General features: G+C 35.1%; 1 protein-coding gene across 3 annotated transcripts in view; it reads left to right on the forward strand.

Annotated features, from left to right (window-relative positions):
- The window catches only part of FKBP15 (FKBP prolyl isomerase 15), an 84,670-nt gene that overhangs the window by 5,027 nt on the left and 58,741 nt on the right, over positions 1-20,902 (forward strand). For 2 of the 3 annotated variants that reach the window (XM_031954668.1, XM_031954669.1), the window contains exons 2-7: positions 2,968-3,083; positions 4,653-4,743; positions 6,445-6,514; positions 8,505-8,579; positions 9,132-9,230; positions 19,163-19,312. In XM_031954668.1, coding sequence (XP_031810528.1) covers positions 2,968-3,083; positions 4,653-4,743; positions 6,445-6,514; positions 8,505-8,579; positions 9,132-9,230; positions 19,163-19,312 — 601 coding nt within the window. Of the gene's footprint in view, positions 1-2,967; positions 3,084-4,652; positions 4,744-6,444; positions 6,515-8,504; positions 8,580-9,131; positions 9,231-19,162; positions 19,313-20,902 lie in introns of those variants that run through there. The other variant, XM_031954670.1, reaches the window with a different exon arrangement.

A 20,902-nucleotide genomic window follows, 5' to 3' on the forward strand; every position in this document is an offset into this window, starting at 1 on the left:
CCTAGGGCAGGAAGGCAGGAAGAAGGGGGGAACTAGGAACCAAAGTAACCTCAAGTAGAACTGGCAAAAAGCATTTTATTTTTTCTATCTTTGTCTGTTCTATATTGTTCTTGAACATATACTATAATGCTGGCCTTCATTTTGTAGAGCCTCAATCCTATTTAACACTTTTAACCGATTTCTTTTACTATAATCTTTAAGATTGAAAGTAGGAGGGATTAGGTTGGGAAAGAGTAAAGTCAAAATTGTCAACTCAGAGTTGCCATCAGTACTAAAATAAGACTTAGAATGAATTGTCCAAGGATAAAGCCCACAAGCACATTCTTTACAGTAATAATAAAATCAAGGAGGATGTAGTAAGGACGTATAATCCAAAATACCTACAAAATGCATAAAAAATCTGAGAATCATCTACCAGGGCAATATATATACAAAACTTAAATAATTTGTCATATTTGTGACTAGATATGCCCATATAATAAAAATGTCGATACTCCCTAGATAAATTTACAGTTTTAATACTATATGAAATTACCAAAGGGATGCTTCATATATTGAATTATTCAAAGCTATAAATGATAAGTACTACTTTATTCAGATGGAAAACTTCCTGTACTTGGGAATGGGTTCATCCCACTACCGAAACTAATCCACAATCAAACTTTGTGTCTCTTTCTTTACAACAAATATGCATTATAGAAAAAGGGGGAATTCCTTGCCCACATAGAATTTAAAATTTATGCAGCACACCTATAGAAGATGTGTGGTAGATTATCTCCTAAACTGAAAAGGCTTCTGGCTGTGATTTTACTTTTTGGCAGATCTTACCATCATCACTCTCCTCCTTAATAAGTTTCAGTGGTTATTGTTTCTTTGATAAAGTATAAACTTTTTAGCTTAGCTTTTAAAGCCCTGCACAACTGAATCCTAACTTTCCTTCCTTGTTATGTATTTTTCCCCTTCCCTCATTCTACAAGTGAGCCAAACTAACCTTTTTTTTCCCTCATACACTCCATCTCCTCTCTTTTCCTTTCCATTGATTCTCATGCCAGACATGCACGGCTTTCCCACTTCCATTTCCTCAACTCTCTCTTCTTTCAAGATGATCCTCCAGCATCTCCTTTGCTGTGAACTCTTTCCTGTTCCCCCAACTGTTAGTAAACCCCTTTTTACTTTGAATGAATTCTGTATATACATAAAATCATTTACATAGAGATAGATGTTGCTGTTTTCCCCATTTGTAAGATAAGCCCTTTGAGATGAAAGATTGTTTCTTTGGATCCCCACATCTGATACCACAGTGCATAGGGATAGTTAGTAAAGATTTGTGGCTTCATTGAAGAAAAGGAGCTGGAGATGTAATGCTGGAGAAACAGCAAGATAGAGATTAGAGAACGATTTAGTAATTTATTAAATGGAAGAGATTTACTGGGACCAAATGGATCCATGGTTTGGTCCCAGGGCTGAATGAGACTATCATCTCAAAGAATCTAGCAGTGAATGTCAGATATAAGTTTTTTTATAGGATAATAAAAGCAATGACATAATTCAGAGTACCTGGATGGGGATGACCTAATGGAGTACCAAAGGTGACATAATGGGAGTACTGGAGAGGCTCCTGATATTCTATATCAGGATAAAGACCTTTATCTCATCAAACATTAAGAGGGAAAAAGTATAGCCTAAGGTCTAAGATATAAGACCTTTATCCTATCAAACATTAAGAAGGAATGATTATAACCTGAAGCAGAGAAACTAAATAGGACAATTAGGGAAACTGGGAAAGGACCTTAAAAGGGAACTGTAGCACAACAGAGAGAAGCTTCAATTATAGAAGCAATGTTGTTACTTGATGGCTGCAGTGAAACAGGTTTTTCCACAAATGGCAGAGCAAAAGATAAAACATGGAAACTAGTCAGGATAAAATGGGTATTAGGCACATTAGGCTATTTGGATTACCAGAGTGAGTGGGCAGAGTAGTTGTAGTAACCAACTATGTCTTGTGTTATGTATCACTTAGTTTCTAGGTTTTTGTGAATATTGAGATGTGTATAAAATGTTTTGTGAATAGATAGGAGTCTATGAATGTGAGAAAGTATTGCATTTTATAGGCTGTCATCTAAAAGAGGCTAATTGACCATTTGTGCTTTTTTTTTGTTTGTTTTGGGTTTTTGTTTATTTGGGAGGAAGTTGGGGTTAAGTGACTTGCCTAGAGTCACACAACTAAAGTCACACAAGTTAGGTGTTAAGCATCTGAGGCCATATTTCAATTCAGATCCTCCTGACTCTCAGGCCAGTACTCCATCCACACTCCCACCCACTGCATCTAGCTGCCCTACCATTTGTCTTTAGAAAGGATTTGTTTTATCTGGAGTTTGAGAATGATCATTTGAAAAATATGTATGTTCCCAATTCAGGGATATGTACATTTAGGTGGTCCTCAATTTAAGTACCTTAAATTTACCTTTATCCTATATATGCCAAGAGGTAAAAGCAGAAATCAAAAAATGGAGAGCTAAAAGAGGGATCACAGTGCTATAGTCACTATGTTCTCTGAACCAAAAATCTGAATGCATGGTTTAACTTTTGAGAAGCATTTTTTAAAATGTATTTTATTTGAATCATGAATTTGAAACTCTCTAGAAAATTCAATAAAGAAATTGATCCTATATTTACAGATTACTGAGCTCAGCCCTTAGCTTATACAACAGAGAAAACAGGCCTGTGTAGGGGAAGGGACTTGCCCACAATCATGAAAGAAGAGCAGGCCATCTGTTGAACACCTTTAAAGACTGCTTTCAGCAGGCTAATCTAGAGAAAGGGTGTTCTTGTGAGTCTTGCACGGCATGATGTTTGTCAAATGGTATTTGAGGAGGCTTGAACTTGAGTTGTTTCTGTAATGTTTTAGGCATGTGATGTGTTTAGATTATTGTGAAGTATCATGAATGCTTCCTTTTCTTTCAATAGAGCTAAATTGGCTTCTCTCTTTGGACTGGATCAAGTGGTTGTGGGCCATGGAAATGAATTCTTCCAGTATACAGCTCCAAAGCAGCCTAAGAAAGGCCAAGCAATAACAGCAGCTGGTAAGTTTACTGTTAATTGTCTCAGTAACTGAGAGTCCAAAACACTGGTAGGCAACCTTTTAGTTAGCTACAAAGAGGCTTCTCCCTGTTTTTCTACTCCAAGTGGGTGTGTGAACTACATAATCTGATCTGCCATGTTACTTTTGTTTTGTTTTGACTCACTGGTGATTTAATCAGTACAAGGAATTCTCAGTGAAGAATCCTTCCACTTAGATTAGCAGCTGCTCTCCAATTTATAATCTTAGAGAGCTGTCTGGTGCATTGTAAAATCAAGTGATTTAGCCAAGGTGACAAAGCTCATCATGTATCAAAGGCGGAACTTGAACCCAAGGCTTCTTGCCTCTGAGGTAACTCTGCTTTCATTATGCCAATGCTGCCTTTTATCTTATTACTTTGTTAGGGTTCTTCACTTTCTTTGTGAGCCAAGCTGTTCTTCCTTTTCTCTCAGCTTTGGAACATCATGTTTAACCCATGTTGAATTACTTGCTTTTTAGGGGAGGGGAAGGTGGAGAGAAATGGAGAAAAATTTGGAACACAAGTTTTGCAAGGGTGAATGTTAAAAATTATCTGCATGGATTTTGAAAAATAAAAAGCTATTATTGTTTTTAAAAAAATCTTTTTGTAGATCCTAATGTACATGTTGGAGACCTCTGTCCTAAATTCTGGTATGTGTCATCTTTGATTTGGGTACAAGTTGTCAGCCCCTGACTGAAAGCACTGTTGTCCAAATTCAGGCCTGGCAAGGATTTGGAGGACTCTGCCATTTTACCTTCCCTTCCTTCATTTGAAAATGAAGGTAAATGGGGTGCTGTACATTTAATGTATTGAAGTTCTTAAGAGACTAAAGGGACGACCTAACTTTAAAATTTGTTAGAAAAAGAAGCATCAGGGCACTTTTGCCCCTTCTTTACTTAGAATAATACCAGTAAGCGGGGAGAGGATTCATCAGCCACCTTGAAGAGACCTACTGGGTTAAAGAGTTAAAACTTATCAGAAACATACAATTTCAGATATTTTTGATATATTACTTTAGTGAAATTATTTTTCTCTTTTTTATTCTTTATGGCTCAGGATAAAGGAAGGAATAACAATGGGAACTGTAGGTGAGGTAAAAATAAATATTAGCAATAAAGGCAGACCATTGACCTTAAGAATTGGGGGGAGACACACACACACAAACACATACATATGGTCACATAACTGGAGGAGGAGTGAGAAAGGAAAATAGAGAACAGAAACAAAAGAAAATGAGAATACTTTAGGGAAATTAAAGAAAATTCAATGATTTGTGTGTGCCCTACTGTAACCACCGAAAGAATTTAAAAGAACATATAACCTTGGGCAGGTAATTACTAACAATTCTTGTCTGCAGATTGTTCATCTAGAACCTGTCTTAACTGGAATTACCTGATTATAAAAATTAAATGAGATTATGTGTAAGACAAATTCTTGGAAAAATCTAAAAGAGGATATAAATATGAAGGTGAGATATATATTTGAGGTTGATTTGAGTGCAGAATACTTGTCCTAGGTATGAAATAAATGAAGTCCCAATTTCTTTCTCTCTAGCAAATCAGCCAGCACAGAAAACTCCTCCAAATTCAGCCTCTGGTGGAACTTCCACAGTCTTAGCTGCCACAGCAGTCCATGCATACCGGTTGTAAGTAGCTAATAGAATATGCTATGAAAGGATGAGAATACTTCTGTTTATTCATCATTTCTCAGTTTCTTCACGTATAAAATGAGAGGGTTGGGTTAGATGATTTTAAAAAGATGTATTGGGACAGGTAGGTAGGTGGTGTAGTGGATAGAGCACCAATCCTGAAGTCAGGAGGATCTGAGTTCAAATGTGGTCTTAGATACTTAATACTTCCTAGCTGTGTGACCCTGGGCAAGTCACTTAACCTCAACTATCTCAAAAAAAAATGTATTGCTGCCTTCTGTGTTTATATTAATCATTTCCCTTTCTATCTCCATCCTTCTCCACATTGAACCCTTTCTTATAACAGAAACATTTAAGCAAAGCTCAGTGGCCATGTCTGATAGTAAATCCATTTAAAAGGGGTGTGTGTGTGTGTGTGTGTGTAATGAGTACATAATCATACTTTTAAGTTTAATCTGTATTATTTACATATTCTCCATCACTTTCTTAAGTTTAACCAGTTAACAAACAATAAATCAAATTTACATGATTGTAACTTGCTGATTTCCAAGGTGTAATCACTGATACTGAAAAGATAACAATAGTTAGCCTTTTGCATCTAGCTCTAATACTGCTTTGTGTACTTATCCATTGAGAGGAAGACAGTGTATTTCTTTATGAGTTCACTGGGTTCCTAATATTTTATAATAACCCATGTTTCAGAGCTTAAGTTCTGGCTTCGATAGACGAGGTTCATTATTAGGCTTTTCATAAAATCTCCTCTTTTGGCTTATGCCTTCACCCAGTATTTCCCCTGAGAACTTGTGGGTTTGATTCATGTTCTAATTTTCCCCAGCAAAGAAAAAGGCCTCTCAGCTCCTGTACAAGCACTCAGGCTAGTCAACCATCAAATATAGGAGAGGCTTTGTTTCACCTGACCAAAAAAATGTAAAGGTTCAAAACATTTAAAATACTTCCTTCTTTTCTAGGGAACCCTGCCTAACTTATGCCCTCTTGTTCTTGAATAAAATTGAACTCCTACCCTGGGATTGAGTCTCATGCCTTTGCCACTCCTCCTTCATTGTTGCCAAGGGACTCAGCACTGCTGCTTGTGACCATGTATGGCCATTGCAAAAACATAGCCTTCATCTCTCCATGGGACTGACTCTATAAATGTGTAGTGTCTCCACCCTCACTCTCTTTCACATCTCTCTCTTCTCCCTTAACCCATCTCTTCCTTTATGTTGAGGATGTGCCATTATACCTTCTGGGCCGATTAAAAAAAATTTCAATTGTGAGATACTAACCTTTCTGATGATTGGCTAATTAATTTCCTTTAGGGGTAGTTCTTACTCCTAAGTTATTTTTGTTATTTTCAAAAGAGGTTTTACTGATGCTTTTCTTTTCATCACAGTTATTTCATACACATTGAACCTTCTTTAATGACAAAGGAAAACAATAAAACAAAAGCCTGATACACTGACTACCACAAATGATAGCGTGTGGAAGATTTCTCTCTAGTTGTCTTCAGTCTTGCTGCTGTGAGTGGGAGTGCTGCATTAACTATATGCTCCATGCCTTGCCTAATTTTTCCAGTTAGACAAAAGCTTGATTTCCTTCTGTAGTCTTACATCTACATTGTTGCAGTCATTGTTGAGCTACTTATATCTACTTATTTACTTTGTAGTATTTTATTAAGCAATTTTTCTGTTTCTTTAGCACAAATGGTCAATATGTGAAGCAGGGAAAATTTGGTGCTGCAGTCCTGGGGAACCACACTGCCAAAGAGGTGAGAAGGGCCCTGATTCTCTGTACACCTGCAGGTGTTCCAAGTCTTAGTGCAGATTTAAGCTACTCACAGCTTTTAAAAGCTACTCAAGCTTTTGTGTATGTAAATACACATGTATACACTTGTATACTCGTTTATTGCTCACATATTTGTGTTATATATGTGATGTACGATGTATTCTGTGTGCACATATACATGCATGTGTGCAAACTCACATTAAAGCCTATGTCCTGCCTAACAGGATGGTAGTGGTAATGCTATTTGTAACTTTATCTTGCTTTTCTGCTGCCAAGTGTGTATTATGTAAGTTCTTAGGTGTGGAGTTTTCTTTTCAGGAAATAGATTCTCTTTCAGTTAAAACTGCTGAGGTGGCAGTTGTCATTTGAGCTTGCCCTGTGTCTTTGTTGGCCTTGTGATGAGGATGGTTGTTTACTCTTTTGGTGATTGTGAGTCTAGATCATAGTAAATAATTTTCTGTTCATTCTGGTGACTAAGCCATTTTGTGTTTCCCTTTTTTTATTTGAGTCTGAAGAATTTAGAATTTAAAAGTAAGCTAGTTAGAAAGAACATTTCTTTTTCTGCTTATTTCATCAGCAATATTTATTGTTGCAGATGGAGAGTATTTAATAAGCTCTTACATAGGATCACAAAGTCCTAATGGCAGAAGGGAGAAATCCAAAATCTTCAATTAAGTATTTTTGACTTTAGTGTCTTTCTTTTAGGCTACTCTATCCTCATTCTAATAAGAAAGCTCTTATATGACGTATTTTGTAAATTAACCTTTAATACCTTTCATAACCACTTTTTTTTTTTATTAAATAACTTTTTATTGACAGAACCCATGCCAGGGTAATTTTTTACACATTATCCCTTGCACTCACTTCTGTTCCAATTTTTTCCCCTCCCTCCACCCTCTCCCCAAGATGGCAAGCAGTCCTATACATGTTAGATAGGTTACAGTAGATCTTGGATACAATATATGTGTGCAGAACCGACACAGTTTTCTTGTTGCTCAGAGAGAATTGGATTTAGAAGGTATAAATAACCTGGGAAGAAGAACAAAAATGCAAGCAGTTTACATTCATTTCCTAGTGTTCTTTGGGTATAGCTGCTTCTGTCCATCCTTGATCAATTGAAACTAAGTTAGATCTTGTCTTTGTTGAAGAAATCCACTTCCATCAGATTACATCCTCATACAGTATCGTTGTTGAGGTATATAATGATTTCCTGGTTCTGCTCATTTCGCTCAGCATCAGTTCATGTAAGTCTCGCCAATCCTCTCCGTATTCGTCCTGCTGGTCATTTCTTACAAAACCATAACCACTTTTTTTAACCAAATTTATTTTTTTGTAACATCCAAGTGAACTTTGAAGATAATCTGGAATCTATACTACTTTTCTAACTCATTCATCAGATTTTGTTCCTGTCTCTTTTCTCAGAAGACCTCCCCAAATTTTTTGTGACTTTTATTTTTTATTGTTTTGGTCCATTGTCAGGGTAGCCACATTTAATGTGAATTCAATATAATTTCCTTCAAGATTTAAGTCATCTTTTTTTTAGCTTGAGAAATGAAAGTCGAAGTTATAATACCTTTGATCATATTTTGCACGTGACTATGGGTTATACAAATTGTTCCTTTTTACTTTTGCATGCTTGTCATGCTGGAGCTTTTTTTCTTCTTTCCAAGGGCACCATTTCACTTTTGGAAGCATTAATGCAGTTGTATAAGTTCTGTTGCATTAGCGGAATTACTTTAAAATTTGAATATAACACATAAAATAGAATATGTTTAGTTGTATAGAGAGATATGAAACATGTAGAGAACAAAATTGCAAGGAAATGTGGAAAAGGAGGAGATAATTCTTTAGGAAAGTTAGGAAGCAGTCTGAGATCTTTTTAAGTTTTAGCTATGAGTATCTGCCAATGTTGGATTCTCTGTTCACTTTTGCTTTCTCTTTTTTTTTCTTATTCCATCTTTGGTGGACTTCAGTACAGGATTCTCATTTACATAAGTCAACAACAGCCAATCACCTCTGCCAGGATTCATCCAAATTTTGAACTGACGGTAAGAAACATTGAATATCTCTATATTGTATGCTGATCATTCTATATACCTTGGGATAACTTTCTAAGGAAGCACAAAGAATTAAAATAATGTTCCATTGCTGCATCCCACTATTTACCTTCATCCTCCCTGTAACCACTAGAACCTTTCCTAAGTGGCTGTGGAATAGAAACAGGAACTGAGAATTCAGAAAGGGATGCCTTCTTTGACATCTTAATCAAGGTATTGACAATAATATTAGACAATGGGATTTGTCAAATGTAATTTGTGAGTGAAAGTGAGGGGTGGCTAGGTGGTGCAGTAAGAGTGTTAAGAGATGGGAAGACATGTTCCAGAGTTCAAATCTGGCTTCAACTATTACTAATGTGTGAACCTAGGTAACTCAATGCTGTGTGCTTTAATTTTCTTATCTGTAAAATGAGTTCAAGAAGGAAATGGCAAATGAAAATCCCAAATGGGATCATAAAGGTGAGACATGACTGAAAAATAGTAACAATAAAAATTTAGAAATCTCACATGATTTATTGGTTCAAATACTGTTTTTTTCTATAGGTACAGCCTAACAACTATAGCACCTTTTATGATGACCAGAGACAAAATTGGTCCATGATGTTTGAGTCAGAAAAGGCTGCAGTGGATTTCAATAAACAGGTAGTTTGTTGAAAATGTTTAATGATGCATAACTATAAAGCAGTAAGACTGATTTCCTCCATACTGTTTTTAAAGGCCATTCCCCAAAAGAAATCTAGAACTGTTTTAAGCGATAATCTTATCAACTTAAAATGTAGTTTTCCAGCTAGAACTTTTTCACCTGGAGAGATTTAGAATACTTGGAGTTTACTTAGCTCCAAGAGCAATATAAGATCAAAGGCTTCTATATTTTTCTTAATGTCAGATATGAAAAAACTAATTTTATTACTTTAACCTGGAACAGTTCAGAAAAATGACTTAAGTGATTTTTTAAAAATTGTATCATCTATTTTTATTCACCTTCTTTTCTGAATATTGACACCCCTCCACCCCCATCCAGCAAGCCATTCCTTGTAGAAAGTAGAAAGAGGAGAATAAAGAAGTTCAAAATGAACACATTTTCCAAGTTTGAGAGTCTGTGCAGTGTGAATGCCCAGATATTGCTGTTTAAAAGTTATTGGTATCTATAAATGGATTTATTTCTATGTACTTGTTTTGCTTCTTCAAGGAAAGGAGGAAGATATAATTTCTCATCTCTTCAAAGATGAACTTTTTTTTTTTTTATAAGAAACATCTCGCCGCCCCCCCTCATCTAAATATATTGTATTTCTCAAAGTTGTCCCAACTTGATAAAACTTTTGGGGTACAAGTACTTACAAGAAATACCATTTAGTTAAAACAATAGCAATTTGCAATTTAATTCAGTAGTCATCAATTGAACATCAGTGACCATGTGCCTGACACTGACTATAAACAGGAAAACTATCCCTGCCTTTCAGGAGCTCACATTTTACTAGTGAAAAATAGCATGCATTAACTTGAGTAAATATGACATATTCACAAAGGCATTTAATTACAAAAGATACACAAAATAGTTCCATTGTTGAGAGAAGGCCCAACAACGAAGGGTATCCGAGGGACCCTCCCATATGAGGTACTGCTTGAGCTAAGCCTTGAAGGGGCTCTAAGGGTTCCAGTGGATAGAAGCAAGCCCTAAACAGAGTCTTCTAGATGGAGGCATAGCCCCTACAAAGACCTAGAGGGAGGAGGTGGAAGGTCTTATGGGGGAGCATCTGGGAAGCCACTTTGGCTAGAGCATAAAATTTGTGAATTCATATTCTGTGAAATATAACTGGATCTTCTTGAGGAGAAGAGCTATATAGTCAGACTTATGCTTTAGGAATTCCATTTAGGTAGTTCTGTGGTACCTAAATACCATTTAGGTAATTTATGGATTAGACCCAAGAATGGATAAGGACATGAAAGCGTGGGCCATCAAGTACTTGTAGAGCATGAATTTAAGATTGTGAAACTTAAGTGGTTGGAAGAATGGCTAAACTCTCAAAAGAAAGAAGAAATCAAGAAGGGTGTGTTTAGAGTAAAGATAATAAATTCTTTTGGAAACTTTGAGTATCCTATACCCTCCCAGTATCTTAATACAACATAGATAATGTTAAATTGAGGTTGTTCTAAGTAGATTGAAAGATGAAAGAAAATGTGAACTCAGGGATGACACGTGAATGGTGGACCTGACTGATTGGAAGAAAAGCAGTTTTCACAACAGTAATAGGTTAGTTGGGAAGAGAGGAGGGCTTGAAGAAAGGATAATGAGATCAGTTTTTCATACATTTAGCTGATGTGTCAAATCTCAGTTTAGAAAATGTGTCCATTTAAACTTGTCAATAATTACAAGAATAATGGCCATTACTCAGTTGATAAATGGCTGAAGGATATGAATAGATAGTTTTTAGAGAGAGAATCAGCTATTAATAACCACATGAAAAAATACTCTAAATTACTAATAATTAGGGAAGTGCAAATTAAAACAACTCTTAAGGTATCACTTCATACCGAACAGATTGGCTAAAATGACAAATGCTTGAGGTAATGTGAAAAAATAGATGTATTGTTTATAATAGTGTATTGTAAGTAGAGTTGTGAAACTAGTGTTTCTGGAAGGTAATTTAGAAAGGTGCCCAAAACACTATTAAGTTGTATATACCTTTAGGCTCAGTGATACTGTTAACTAGTTCTACAACTCTCTTTGTCTTCCCTCTCTCTCTCTCTGTTCTCTGCTCTGTGTGTGTGTTTGTATGTGTGTGTATGTTATTTATATATATATATATATATATATATATATATATATATATATAAAAATTTTATGGTGGCAAAGAATTAGAAACTTGGGATTATCCAACAATTGGGGAATGGTTAAACAAGTTGTGGTACATGATTGTAATGAATACTATTTTGCCATAAGAAACAAGAAAGAAGATGATTTCAAATTCTGGGAAGACTTCTACCCCAAATTGAAGGACTCTTGATGAATATGTTATCCACCTTCAGGAAGAGGGCTGATAGTCTAAGAATTCAGATTGAAGTATACTTTCTTTTAATTATTTCTTTTCCTTTTTTAAAAAAGGGCTAATGTGGATATTTGTTTTGCATAACTATACATATTTTTAATGGGTTTTATTTTTCTTGCCTTCACGAAGGGAAGGAGAGAAAAAGGAAAGGGAGAGAATTTGGACCTAAAGAAAATGAAATTGAATTTTTAAAAAGGATTTAAGTTCTGATTATATAGGCAAAAATTTCCCCAGACCACTGCTCTTGAGAAACACTAGGTCAACTTGTGAGAGGATTCCTGTTCCCTTCTCACATTCCGTGGATCTCCTATTATGGTTAGAATTATTTTTTAACTGCAACTCCAGCATGGTGTCTTGCACGTAGTAGACAATGTTCAATTTAATACCTGTAGAAAGGGGCCAAGATGGTGGAATTAGGCCAGGAAGCTGCTCAAAAACCACATGAAATGAAGTTTCTGAACAAAGTCTGAAAAGACATAGCCTATGAAGAGATGGATTGAAACTATTCTACAGGTCAAGATAGATTGGAAGGACTTCAAGAAAGGTCAGTCTCAGTGAAGTGAAAGGGATGCTCAACCTAGGTCAGATGGTGTCCAGGAGAGTCGGTGAGAGGGTATTAAACACAGCAGATCAGCAGCTAAGGCCCTTGGCCTGACTCAGTAGCATAGTAGACCATTGGGGCAGTTTCTAGTCTCAGCACAGAAGGCAGATCCTCAGCCTGGGAAACTAGGCAATAACAGGCAAGACTAGGTTCTGGCTATACTCTACTCTGAGCAAGAAACCAAACACAAAGGGCCCCTGTTCTCTGTCGAGAAGCAAATACCGAAGTATGACTCAGAACCCCCTGTAGTACAGGACCCTATATTCTTAAAAGCCAGAAAATAGGGAAAAAAAAAAAAGAAAATGGTCAAGAACAGAAAAGAAACTTAACTCTAGAAAGCTACTACAGTAACAGAGAATACCAAAACACCAATTCAAAAAAGGATAAAGTACTCACATACGAACCACAAAGGGTGATATGAATTGGTCTCAAGCTCAAAGAGCCTTCTTGAAAGTACTTATAAAGGATTGTAAAAGTCAAATAAGAGAGATTGAAGAAAAAGTAGGAAAAAGAAACAAGAGTTATGCAAGAAAGAATCTATACCTTGGAAAAGGAAGGACAAAATTGACTGAAGAAAACAACAACAACTTTAAAAAATACAGTGAACTCAAAACACAATTTTCCAAATGCAAAAAAAAAATTCATTAAAGAAAACAACAGTTGAAAAGTAGAATTAATCAAATGGGAAAGGAGACAGAAAAACTAACTGAAAAAAATCATACTTCAAAAATCAGAACCAGGCAAATGAAAGATAATGACTATGAGACATCAAGAATCAGTTAAACAGTCTAAAAAGAATGAAACAATGGACGAAAATGTAAAATACCTCATTGGAAAAACTGACCTGGGAAATAAATTTAGAAAAGAAAATTTTAAAATTATTGGCCTACCTGAAGGCCATGGCCAAAAAAAGAACCTGGATATCATTCATCAAGAGATAATCAAAGAAAACTGCCCTAATATTCTAGAACCAGAGGGCAAAATAGTCATTGAAGAATGCATCAATCACCTCTGGAAAGAGATTTCACAAGGAAAACCCCAAGAAATATTGTTTCAAAACTCCAGAACATTAATGTCAAGGAAAAAATACTGCAGGCTGTTGGAAAAAAATTCAGGATTTCGCAGCTTTTATAATATAGGATCTCATGGCCTAGAATTCCGTATTTTGAGAGGCTAAGGATCTGGGATTAGAACCAAGAGTCAACAATGCCTCAGGATTGACCATTATTTTTCAGGGGAGAAGATGGATCTTCAGTGAAGTAGGGGACTTTCAATCAATTCTATTGAAAAGACCAGAACTAAAAAGAAAATTTGATCTACAAACACAGGACTCAAGAAACAAATATATAGAAAAATAAACTGGAAAGGAAAAAAACCATATTATTTAAAGGTTATATTGTTTATATTTGTAGCTGGGAAAATGATACTTGTAATTCTTGAAAACTGTATCTTTTAGTAGAATAGTTGAAGGCATATATATATATAGACAAGAGAGTATAAGTATAAATTGACACTGATGTGATGATATTAAAGAAAAAGACATTAAGCAGTGCAAAAAGGATTATATGGAGATAATCTATAAAGAAGATGGGGAACAAAGGGGAGCTAAAATGAGATAATTAGATCACATAAAGAAGCACTAAAGACTTACTATCTTAGAGGGAAAGAAAGGAGAGAGATGAGCATTGTTTGAAGCTTAATTTCATCATTTTGGGCTCAAAGAAGGTTTCGAAATTTATAGGGAATTAGGAGAAAGGGGAAAGAAAAGGGAAGGACTGAGTAGAAGGGAGGCTAAAAACACTAGGAGAAAGGCATAAGAGAAAGAGGCAAGAAATAGGGAATTAGAAAAGGGTAAGAGGAGAGAAGGGTGATATGAGTGTGAATGGGATGAACACTTCCATAAAATGGAAGCAGCAGAATGGATTAAAAAACAGAATCCTACAATATGTTGTTTACAAGAAACACTCGAAACAGAGAAATATATATAGAATAAGGGTAAAAGGCTGGAACAGAATTTATTATTCTTCAGCATAAATAAAAGCAGAGGTTGCTAATTCTGATCTCAGACAAAACAAAAGCAAAAAAAGAGAGAAGGAAGAAAACTTCATCTTGTTAAAGGGTATCATAGACAATGAGGTGGTATCGATACTAAACATGAATGCAGGAAGTAGTGCAGCTTCCAAATTCTTAGAGAAAAAATTGTCAGATATGGGAAGAAATAGACAACAAAACTATACTATTAAGAGAATATTGAACTCCCTTTTTCAGAATTAGATAAATTTAACCACTAAATAATAAAGAAAGAAGTGAAGAAGATAAATAGAATCTTAGAAAAGTTAGATATGATAGACTTCTGGAGAAAATTGAATAGGGATCAAAATGTACCTTTTCTCAGCATGTATTAGAGCATAAAACCTTATTATCAAAGGCAGAAAGGCAGAAATAGTAAGTGCATCTTTTTCAGATCACAGTGTAATAAAAACTTACATTCAGTAAAGAGCCAGGGAAAGATATACTTTAAACCAATTGGGAATTAAATGATCTAATTCTAAAGAATAAGTGGATCAAACAACAAATCATTGAAACAGTCATTTTATCCAAGAGAATAACTTGAGTTATTCTTATATTATTGAGATATTATTCTAATTGTCACAATGAGATAAAATACAAAAACTTATGGCATGCAGCCAGAGCAGTTCTTATAGGAAATTTTATATCTCTAAATAGTTACATGAATAAAATACTGAAAGAGGATATCAGTGAATTGGGCATGCTACTAAAAAAGCTAGAAAAATAGCTTTTTTTTAACCTCCCATTAAGGACCAAATTAGAAATTTAGAAAATTCAAGCAGAGATTAATAAAATTGAAAGTAAGAAAACTATTGAACTAATTAATATAATTTAAGTTGGGGTTTTTTGGGGGGAGGGAAACCCAATAAAGTAGATAAAGCTTTGGATTAGAAAAAGGAAAGAAAAAAAACAAATTACCAGCATCAAAAATAAAAAGAGTAAACTTTCACCAATGAAGAATAAATTAAAGCAATAATTAGGAGCTATTTTGCCCAATTGTATGCCCATAAATCTGACAATCTAATTGAAATGGATGAATATTTATAAAAATATAAATTGCCCATATTAACAAAAGAGGAAATAAATTACTTAACCTCATTTGAGGAAAAGAAATAGAGCAGGTCATCAATGAGCTCCCTAAGAAAAAGTTTTGAGAACCCAGATTGATTTACAAGTGAATTCTATCAAACATTTAAAGAATAACTATTCTCAGTTCTCTGTAAACTATTTGGAAAAATAGGCAAAGAAGGAAGCCTGCTGTTGGAATACACGGGAGAGCTGTTAGAATACACAGGAGCCTCCTGACAGTGGGTGCTGAAGATCCAACCCAGAATGGATCTCCTCTTTTGAGAGGATGATACAAGGAGACTAAGAGGCAGTTGCTGTTTTCTGACCTCTCTGACTGAGAGGCTGTTGCGTTCTCTGACCTCTCTCCTCTTCCCTCTGCCTCCAATTTATTTCATTCCCAGTCCACAACACCTGTGTCAGCAAAGGCTGTCTTGCAACCCCTTCAGATGTTATAATCCACAGCTGTGGAGGCTCTCGGAATCCTTAACAGTCTGCCAAATTCCTTTTATGACACAATGATACCTAAACAAGGAAAAACCAAAGCAGAGAAAGAAAATTATAGACCAATCCCCCTGGTAAATAGTGATTAAAAATTTAAGTAAAATATTAGGAAAGAGATCATAATAGTTTCTTAGCAGGAAAATATACTTATTACCAAGTGGGATTTATACTAAGAATGCAGGACTAATTCAGTATAAGAAAAACTGTTGGCATAATTGACCAAATCAACAGAAATCCTATGATAATAGTTGCAGAAAAAGCTGTTGACAAAATACAGCATCCATTCTCATTAAAAATATTAAAGAGCATAGGAAGAAATGGAGTTTTCCTTAAAATGATAAGCAGGATCTATCTAAAACTATCTGCAAGCATTATGTGAGAGAAACTAGACACATTCCCATTAAGATCAGGGGTGAAACAAGGATGTCCATTATCACCACTGTTATTCAGTATTATATTAGAAATGTTGGTTTTGCAATCAAAAAAAAAAAAAGAAATTAAAGGAATTAGAGCAGGCAATGAGGACATAAAAATTCTCACTTTGTAGATAATGTGATGGTATACTTAGAAAAATCAACCAAAAATCTACTTGAAACAATTAACAGCTTTAACATTGCAGGATATAAAATAAACCCACATAAATCATCACCATTTCTGTAATTTGCTAATAAAATACAGCAGCAAGAAATAGAAAGAGAAATCCCATTTAAAATAACTATGGACAAAATAAAATATTTGGATATCTACTTGCCAAGACAAAGCCAGGAACTGTGTGAACACAATCACAAAAGACTTTTCACACAAAGTCAGATCTAAACAATTGGAAGACTATCAAATGCTTATGGATAGGCTGAGTTAATATAATAAAACTGTCCATTCTACCTAAATAAGTCTACTTATTCAGTACCATACCATCAGACTGCCAAAAATTTTTATTTTATAGTACTGGAAAAAACAATATCAAAATTTTCTTCTGGAATAAGAAAAGGTAAAGAATATCAAGGGGTGGCAGCTAAGTGGTGCAGTGGATAGAGAGCACTAGCTCTGAAGTCAGGAGGACCCTAGTTCAAATGTGATCTCAGACTCTTAACACTTCCGACCCATGTGACCCTGGACCAGTTACTTAACCCCAATTGCCTCAGGGAAAAAAAAAAAAGAATATCAAAGGAATCAATGAAAAAGAAAAATGCAAAGGATAGTGGCCTACAGCAACAGTCATCAAAATCATCTGGTACAGGTTAAGAAATAGAGTAGTGGATCAGTGAGATAGGTTAAAAATACATAACACAGTAGTCAATGATAATAGTAATTCTCCATCTCATACCCAATGTTAATCTAAGTTCAAAATGGGTATATGATTTAGGCATAAATGGTGGTACTATAAGCACATTCGAAAAGCAAGGAATAGTTTACCTATCAGATCTTTGGATCTGATTCATAATGTTCTAGAAAACATTATGAAATGCAAAATGGATAGCTTTGATTACATTAAATAAAAATGTATTTGCACAAACAGAACCAGTGGATCCAAGATTAGAACAGAAGAAGAAAGCTGGGAAACAGTTTTTAGAGCCAGCATTTCTGATAATGGTCTCATGTCTAAAATATATAAAGAACTGAGTCAAATTTAATAAAGTACAAGTCATTCCCTAACTGATAAATGGTCAAAGGATATAGGATGTGAACAGACAGTTTTCAGAAGAAGAAATTGAAGGCATCTGTAGTCATATGAAAAAAATGCTCTAAATCACTATTGATTAGAGAAATGCAAATTAAGATAATTCTGTGATATGTCATATCTCTCAGATGAAGTAAGATGACAGGAAAAGATAATGATAAATGTTAGAGGGGGTGGGGAAAAATTGGGTGACTAATACATCATTGGTGGAGTTGTAAAATGGCCTGACCATTCTGGTGAGCAATTTGGAACTGGGCCCAAAGAGCTATCAAACTGTTTGATCTAGCAATGCCACTACTGGATTTGTATCTTAAATTATAAAAGGAAAAGGACTTACATATGCAAAAATATTCATAATAGGTTTTTTTTTTTTTGCAGCTCTTTTTTAAAAAATTCCTCTTAGCTTTTTATTATTATTCAGCATTCACCCTTTCAAAAAAATGTACCACTTTTTCTCCCTTCCCCCATCTCCTCCCTTAGTAAATAATCCAATATATATTAAACATGTGCAATTCTTCTGTACATATTTCCATAATTATGCTGCACGAGGAAAATTTGATCAAAAAGGAGGGAAAAAAGCAATCAAAACACAAAAAAAAAAAGTTGAAAATACTTTGTTGTGATCTACATTCAGTCCCCGCAGTCCTCGTATCTGCATATAGATGGCTCTCTTCATCACAAGTCTGTTGGAATTAGACTGAATTACCTCATTGTTAAAAACAGCTACATCCATCTTCTTGTTGCTGTGTACAGTATTCTCTTGGTTCTACCCACTTCACTTAGCATCACTTCATGTAAGTCTGTCTAGGCCTTTCTGAAATCATCTTCCTGATCATTTCTTATAGAACTATAAATCCATAACATTAATATGCCATTACTTATTCAGCCATTCTCCAACTGATGGGCATCTATTCAGTTTCCAGTTCCTTCTCACTACAAAAATGGCTGCTACAAACATTTTTGTAAATGTGGATCTTTTTCCTTTTTTTATGAAATCTTTGGGATACAATAGAGACACTGCTGGACCAAAGGATATGCACCGTTTGTCCATATTAGCAGCTCTTTTTGTGGTCGCAAAAAGTTCAGAAGAGTAGATGCCCCCAAATTGGGGAATGGCTGAATGGTATATGAAAGTAACAGAATATTAGGCCTGGAAAGATTTGCATGAATGAACTGATGCTGAGTGAAACAGAACCAAGAAAACTGTTTCACTCAGCATCAGTTCATTCTTTGGGGTTTTTTATTCCCTCATGGTTTTTCCCTCTTATTTTCTGATTTTTCTCTCCCAACATGATTCATATGGAAATAATTTTAAAAAAGAATGTGCTTGTATAACCCCCCCCCAAAAAAAAAATGGTTTAGATGTAATTGGGGAAAAGAAAGCAAAAGGAAAGAAACTGTGAAAAGAAAATACCTGTGGAAAGATTCCTTCAATGGGGATGGTGATTCAAGGCAGATTTTATTCTATTTTAAAGCAGTGATTGGCTTTTTGATTATTCTGAGTTTTAAAATATATTTTCTTGGTAGAAACAACTGTTGGGGGAAAGTAAGCATTAATTTAATATCTTCTATATACCCTTTTTTGGTTTCTGTGATTTCCTTTTTGCAGATATGCATTGCCAAATGTAACAGTGTATCCTCCTTGGAAGTTGTGATGAGCCAAGATCTAACTATAGGAGAGGGTCCAGGTGTTCAAGTTGGTGATTCTTTGGAGGTGGCCTATACAGGATGGCTCTTCCAGAATCATGGACTGGGCCAGGTAAGAATTTTTTATAAGTTGCTAATGGCAGATGATAAAATTCTTGGTTTTTTAAATTATAAGAATATATGTGCATTATCTTCATCTTCATATTTGTTGTTAAGCACGTATTAATAAAATACTGAAATGAAACAGGCCTAGCAAACTCCCTTAGAAGGGACACAGGGAAAATGGCAATAAATCTTTATATTACTGTGCTTAATCTGTATTCCACTTAAGAGAAGACTGAGCCATTCATTTATAATTTATCAATTGAATATCAATTTATTTATACAACTATATTGATTCATAGAATTTTGGAGCTCAAAAGATCTCAAAAGTCATCTAAATCAACCTTAGGCAGCATTATCAATAATAATTCTCTTATATTCTGTGTTGATCAGACCCCATCTGAAGAATGGTGTTCAGTTCTAGGTGCCACACTCTTAAGAGGAGCATTTTCAAATAGGATGAAAACAGGGGAAGGTAGTGAGGTTGGTGAGGAGACTGAAAACCATCAAGCATGACTAAAAGGATGAGGGATAGTTTTACAGTCAGATAACTATTTGCAAATAGAAATAGTTTTACTGTTTTTAATTTTTTATAGCAATCTTCTCTTGTTCTCCATTTCTTCCTTTCACATCCTTTTTGACAATCAGGAATCATTTCAGGAAAGGCCATTTGGAGAACATCAGACAGTGATCACAAATTTGAGTATTTTGACAGTATTTTCTTTTTTTTTATTTTTTAGCTTTTTTTTTCCTGAGGCAATTGGGTTAAGTGACTTGCCCAGGGTCACACAGCTAGGAAGTGTTAAGTGTCTGAAGCTAAACTTGAACTCGGGTCCTTCTGATTTTAGTGCTGGTGCTCTATCCACTGCACCCCCTAACTGCCCCGTTGACAGTATTTTCTAAACAAAGAAGGATGGTTCTTTTACAGTCTCATTAAAAATACGTTTGGAGAGGTAGTTGGCTGAGAAAATATGTATTATAGATTCCTTAACCTGAATGAATAGCATAATCAGACCCTGAAACAATCAGAGAATTGAAATGAATTGAACCAAGAACTTTGCATTTATCTGTCCTGGATAGGAAATGTCCTGGAGGAAGTGAGAAATAGTCATTTTGAACTCAAATCATTTTGGTATTCAAGTTAAGGCTTTGAAAAGAGGATTAAATTATAAATTTAACAGTATTTTAAGATAATTATAATTGTGAATAAATACGGAATGAACAGAATAAAGAGTTCCTTAATCTAAAAAAAAGAAGTTTACATTTGAGAAATTTAAAAAAAACATACAACTTGTCAAGGGGATTGTATACTGTTGTAGAAAGAGTGTTGGATTAGAGTAAAAAAACTTGGGTTCAAATACTGGCTCTTAGTATATATGAGACCTTGGTCACTCACTAATCCCTAAGAAACACCAAACCTAAGAGCTAACTCTTGCTTTTAGAGGCAACTGGAGGCCTTTCCACTACTCCCTTTTCCGAGCTCTGCAGTCTAGCCCAATTGACTTCCATACAGTTTTTACACAGGACACTGTGACTTTGCACTTACTATGCCTCTTGCCCTACAGTGTCCTCCATTCTTATCTTTTCTTCTTAGGAATCC

The sequence above is a fragment of the Sarcophilus harrisii genome, chromosome 2, assembly GCF_902635505.1.
Source record: "Sarcophilus harrisii chromosome 2, mSarHar1.11, whole genome shotgun sequence".
Classification (NCBI taxonomy): domain Eukaryota; kingdom Metazoa; phylum Chordata; class Mammalia; order Dasyuromorphia; family Dasyuridae; genus Sarcophilus; species Sarcophilus harrisii.